This window comes from Quercus robur, chromosome 4, assembly GCF_932294415.1.
Source record: "Quercus robur chromosome 4, dhQueRobu3.1, whole genome shotgun sequence".
NCBI lineage: Eukaryota > Viridiplantae > Streptophyta > Magnoliopsida > Fagales > Fagaceae > Quercus > Quercus robur.
The window spans coordinates 85,047,819-85,054,040 of NC_065537.1; the positions used below are offsets into that span (position 1 = coordinate 85,047,819).

General features: G+C 32.9%; 1 protein-coding gene and 1 long non-coding RNA gene across 2 annotated transcripts; both read right to left on the reverse strand.

The window, feature by feature from the left end:
- Positions 1–712: 712 nt before the first annotated feature.
- LOC126724124 (uncharacterized) lies at positions 713–3,030 on the reverse strand. The gene is made up of 5 exons (XR_007654626.1): positions 2,912–3,030; positions 2,621–2,835; positions 1,558–1,609; positions 1,176–1,245; positions 713–1,087 (listed from the first exon to the last, which is right to left on the reverse strand). It is a non-coding gene; the product is annotated as an uncharacterized LOC126724124 (long non-coding RNA).
- A 994-nt stretch (positions 3,031–4,024) lies between these two features.
- Positions 4,025–5,100, reverse strand: LOC126722821 (uncharacterized). The gene is made up of 2 exons (XM_050425961.1): positions 4,237–5,100; positions 4,025–4,126 (listed from the first exon to the last, which is right to left on the reverse strand). Exons 1-2 carry the CDS (start codon positions 4,771–4,773, stop codon positions 4,025–4,027), a joined length of 639 nt encoding a protein of 212 aa, XP_050281918.1. The 5' UTR covers positions 4,774–5,100.
- Between the last annotated feature and the right edge of the window lie 1,122 nt (positions 5,101–6,222).

Below are 6,222 nucleotides of genomic sequence, written 5' to 3' on the forward strand. Positions count from 1 at the left end.
TGTGTTGGATGAGTTCAAAAAAGATAAAGAAATTATAGAGCTTAGAAATTCATAATAGATTTAAAAGTGATACTATTATGGAGAGTTGTACATTATGTAGAGCAGATAAAGAGACAAATATTCATCTATTTGTGATTTTGTTCACTGTCCATATTAGCATGGGTGGTGAGTGTTGTCTTTGTCTTTAAGAACAGGAGAAGGAGATCTCTGTTTTGTTTTGTTTGTGGGTGAGAATGAATGGAGACAAAATAAATCCATATTTCTAATTGGCGATGGCTTAGGAAATAGTACAAACATCTGAGTCATATGGCTTTTCTTTTTCACCCTATATGTTTTGTGGGTCTGTTTTTCAGTGTTGTTTGTTAGTGTTTGGAAGCTTGAGCCTAAAATTTACAAACACAACTAAAATAAATAATGCCCTAAAAGTGTGTGTATGGTTATCCAATGAAAGTTGATATTAAAATTTACGATTTTTTTTTTTTTATCATTTTAAACTTTTGAGACAATTAGTAATTTAACATGGTATCAAACTTAAATCATCTATAAAGTGATGTTAGGAGACCGCCCATATGAGAATCAATAGTAACTTGCCAACACAATAGTTATGAAAAATGTTGTGTCTCTAGTATTTCTCGACCATTTAATTCTTTATCTCTCTTTCAAAAATGCTCTTGGCCCTTTACCATGTCAAAAAAGATAATGAAAGATCAAGGAAAAAGAAATTTGACATATAATATATTAGGGATAGAAAGTACAAGATCTTTCTGTATTAGACACAGGAATAAGTTTGAAACAAATGACTGAATATTTGATTATATGGTGTGTCAACTCCAAGTTATGGAATTAGATACATGATCTTTTTGCTGGCTATTCCCTATATTGCCTGTTGGTTACCAGCCTCCTCTCCTTACAATATCCTTAACCAAAATCAACACTTTGAGAGAGTACTGAATGGCCATTGAAAACACACATTTGACATTCAATATTAGAATTATATAAGAGTCTTGGTTGTTATTTGTTGTTGGTCTAACATTATTTTTAGCTTCCTCCCTTGTTCTTCAATCCTTGATTGCATTTCTCTTTGAACCTGAATTAGAGGAGGAAACATGAGGTGTTAAGATATGCAGATAACATCATCAATGGTTGTCACATGTAATATTGAAAACGACCATAACCTCCAGTTGTTCATGTAAGCATCTCTGTACATGTAGTTGCAGTCTCAGTGCTTCTGCTATCTCCTTGCCACTGTTGGGTTCAAGGACCAAGATGATGATATGAAAGATTGTTTAAACTTTTCAAGTGTTACCATACACATAAATAACTACAGAACAACATTTTTAGCTTAAGTACCATGTTTTGAAGTTATTTTTTTCTAGATACAAATGTAGTTTTGTCCAGCTTACTTTTTAAGCCCAAAAAACTAATGAAAATAAGCTGTCCCAAACAAAAGGGGACTTTTTGAAAAACTAAGTTCTTTCAAGAGTTTCCAATTTTTTATACTGTATTTTCTTGGGTGGTAAATAGGAAGGATGTATGATATTATAATTAGAAGCTTACGTCTTGAGATCCAATGGCGTTAATTGATTCATGTGAGTTCTGTCTGATTTCCCTGAGTATGAAACACAATGTATTATAACCTAACCATTAAAAAATAACATATTAGAGCATAGCATAGCTAGTCAAAGATGAATCATGAAGAATGAAGAAGCTAACTTTTGTTTCATCAAACACCTAAGACTACCTTTACTAATAAGAGATGGTGCTGCCACTTCAGCACATCTATTGCCATACAGGGAATCAAATACCTAAAATAAGTGCCAATCAAATAAATTTGGAGATGGAATCATTGCAGGCATACTTCAAAGATAGGCAGGAGGTGGATACAAGGGTATATGACAGTGAAAACTAGCAATTTTTACATCAGACCAAGTCATTTTAAAAAGGTGGAACAACTTGAAAGTACGTAAAAGAAAACAAATAACAAGACGATGTGGTTGAGTTTAAAACCTGAATTTTACTTTTACAGTTCAACTTTCGGTTGCTAAGAATTTTTTTTTTCTCCCTTAAGTCACCAGGCTTTGTACCTAACTATGTATATCATCTATTTACTTTCTTCATTTTTTCTCAATGTGAGATTCAATACTAACATGTGCACTCTCAACAAATCTCCCCAGAACCCCATTGTTTTGTATTACTTTACCTGCAGAAGCACTTTGTGCTTCTAAAGTCCTCTGACATGTGCTGTCAAATTCTAAGTTTGACCCCAACAAATTTGGACCAGTTCTGAAGTATAAGGCAAGTTTCCTCAAATAACCAGCCTAAAGTTCAGTGAGGTTATAAAAATGTGAATATGCCTATTTATTCAAACATTCCTTCTCTTTTCTTGCATTAGCTTAATTTTTTTATGAGTCTAAAAATGCACGAACAAAACTTGCACCAATTTCTAATAAATCCATTTATTGGCAAATATTAGTGCAAGGCTACAGCTGATTATCCTTCAACAATTCACCTAGTCTCCATCACCTTTCAGTAGCAGGCTTAACAGTTTTTTTGAGAATGAGCAATACAGTTCAAAGGATATCAATTTATGAACAATATAAAAATTGTGGAAAAAACCTACCTTCTGTAGATTCTGAAATATATCTGGTAGTATGATATTTCTGGAAAAAGGAAGAAAGAACTTTGATTCAAAAATATTGGAAACGATAACTAATATACAAGAAATATCCATAGCTGGGAAATGAACAATAAAACCTGCAAGTGACTTTTAACTTGCAAAATGGTTAATCCACTAGCATCCATGATCTTAATTTAGGATTTCCTTTGGAGTTGCATCTGGAATCATCCAACAAATACCTGATCAGTCAGTAATAATTATCTCTTTACCTTAACTATGTTATGTGAAACTTACTGTCTGCACCACCAAGACGATTTACACATTCAACAAATTGATTGTGAAGATCCTGAGTCCATCTAATGCGTGTTTTACTTGAGGCTGCAACCCTTGATAATACAGAACTACTATTTGTCATGGAGCAGTGGCGACTCCAGGAATATTTTTCAGGGTGTTCCTGGGTGGGCTTGCTCTGTTACAATTTTTTTTTCTTTAGATTCTCTATTACAATTTTTTCTTTTTTACATTTTAGTTCAATTTTTTTTTTTTTTTAGCTTTTTCTTTTTGCTTGAAACCAATGTTATGAATACTGTTTTGGACACTATTTCGATTTGTTTAGTGGAACAGAATATTTTGGTACTGATCTATTTCGACGTACCATTTCAGGATATTTCGGGGTTTCTAAAAAAAATTAAAAATAATATATATTTATATTTATATTTTCTTATACACCATAAAATTATTGATCCAAATAAGTAAACCTCAAATAAAATAAATCGTTTAGTTTTTCTTTTTTGACACTTAGATCATTTAGTTATTACATAACAATTACTGTTTTATAATATTAAAACATAAATATGTAATTAAATAATAAAAAAACAACAACCAAAAATAGTACAATAAGAAGAAGAAGAAAAGGAAGAAGAAGAAGTAGGGGTGACCTTTGCGATGGCTAGATTTGTTTTTTAGGCATTCGACGTAGGTAATGACATGCTGTGCTGACAAGTTTGTCCGTTTAGGGATTTTTCTTTTTTTCTTCTAAAAAATGGTACCGGTCGAAATGTAACAAATAATCCACCAAAATTTAATTTTGAGAAATGATATGTCCATGGCATTTTCACAACATTTTTACAATAAATCGTAAGTGGTAGATTGTTACTGGATATTATTGTTGTCATAAAAAAGTAATGTTAGTGCTAGGTTCAAATTTGAACTAATAACAACTAACCACCTGTGATTTGTTATGAAAATATTGTAAAAATATTGTGAACATAGCATCTCTCTTTAATTTGATTGGCATAAAAAATTTTTGAGGGTATTCCTAATTTTTTTGAGGGTGTTCCTATTTTTTTTTTTTTTTAAAGGATAGATAAATAAAAAAATATTTAATTATTACATTTTTTTTTTTTTTCAGGTCAGGGTGGTCCTGGGACCACCCTGACCTCTGTGTGGCGCCGCCACTGTCATGGAGATTGGTTTTGGTAGTTGAGAACGGCAAGGATTACAGCCAACCTGTTACAAGAAAATATATCTCCAATCAAATTTAATCCTCTGCATAAAGCAAACTGTATTTCTCAACTGAATACAAAAGACAAAGGTATGCAAAAGATGAATGAACTCACTTTGTTGCACTGGTTTCCCTCAAAACTTATATTGTTTGGCCTCCATTTCAGGCTGCTATCTAGTTCGGCTGACTTCTGTAGAAGTTCAAAGAGATCACTTTTGAGACTTTGATTGTTCTGGATGGGAATTTTCATCAATGATTCCAGATAATCTGATGATTGTAGATCCAGATTGTCCGGATCTTGTGACCAATTGTTAGAATATGGTTGACATGATGGGACAACTAAATTATGGTTCTTCAGAAATTGAGAGCATGGAGATGAGCTATCGCTGTGACTGTGTGTTTGTGGTATACACATGCATTGTTCAGTTGTACTGAAGGCAGAAGTTGATCCTGTATAGCTACATGTGATGCTAGCTATACTAGCAGTTCTAAGATTCAGCTTGGTTGAGACTCCCTCTAAGCCCCGCAAGTAGTAAAGTCCCATGTCTGAAGGTGGTTGTGAAGAAAGAGTTTCAGGAATACCTCTAGGTATGTTGAAAGAATCATCATTCAACAATTCATTGTCCCATTCTTGGACCTTGTTCTTCTTCATGTTAACTGCAGTGCAGATATCTAATATAAAACCTATGAGAAGAACTTCTATACCACCAGCTCAGAATTCAATTTGTTTGACATTAAGGACTGCACTAACTAAATTGTGTTTCTGTCATCTAGAACATAAGCAACAAGACTATGGAAATGACAACAAACTACAGTCTTTGGGGTCATTTACTTACAGAAAGGGGATTCTTTTTCTTGAGCTTCAACATAACTTTATTGTGAATACTACTGCACGATTCCATGCAGCTTTTCAAACATTCCAAGAAGAATATGTACAAAAGAATGACCCTTCAATGTAACCAAAGCCCCAAACATAATATAAAAAAAGGAACAGTAAAAACAGGCAAATTAGTAATGCTGGTTCCAATTTTGGGGGTTAAAAGTGCAAGTTTATGATGATTGATGAGAATTTAAAGTTACCAATCAACACAGGAAGGCTGGTTAGGGGTCATTATCTTGTAAGTAATACTTTTTCTGGAAAATTCTTGTCACTATTGGTTTTGAGGAATAATTTTGGACTCTATAATAATGGTGCATCCTAACATAATTTAAGGACCTGTACCTACTGTTTTTTAATGTTAGGTTCCTTGGTGGCTAAAGGAGTCTGACGATGCAATACAAGAATCTCTACAAGGATTCGGTACTTCCCAAATGCATCCGAATCTTGTTAATTTAGAATATTAATCAAACATATAGACCACAAAATAAACAAATCCTTGTATGACGTTCACAAAACTAGGCACCAAGGTAACCATGTTATCCATCAATAAAAAACTAAAGGCCTCCTTTTGGTTCTATTTATTTAGGCTTTGCCTTAGCCTTCAAAGGCCACCTTTAGATGTATGAAGAGACAATGCATATAAAATATTTGCTTCACCATTGCTTTATCAAGATTTTTTGTCACTGCAACTGAAAATTGTTTTAAAAAGATCAAATTGATTGAATGGTCCACAAAAGATTCAAGTACTAAACCTCAGGTTAGCTTTAGATCATCCTCTACAAAATGCATCTTTCATTAAAAAATAAATTGAGTAGAACTTGAAATTCAAATGCTTCATTATTGGTTAAACGTTACAGCTATCCATCAAAAGACTATAAGTCTATAATAATAGGTTATAGAAAGATAAAGTAGCTCAGGCTAATCATATTTGTTCGAATATGTGTATTAGGTATAGAGTAGAGTAGACTTTTGAACACAGACAAGAATAGAAAACATTTGAATCAATCGATATATTTGAACCCGATTTGACACAATATAATGTATATGAACAAATGTATCCATATGATACTTTGTTTTCACCGTGACATATACATCTTCTCTATCCACATCTGCTTGTTACAACTCACTAGTGGCCTTGTTTGGCCAAAGGAATGGGAATTAAGTCTTCATAGTATGCATGAAAAAAGAAAAAAGAAAAAGGAAACAAGTACTGTTAGGATA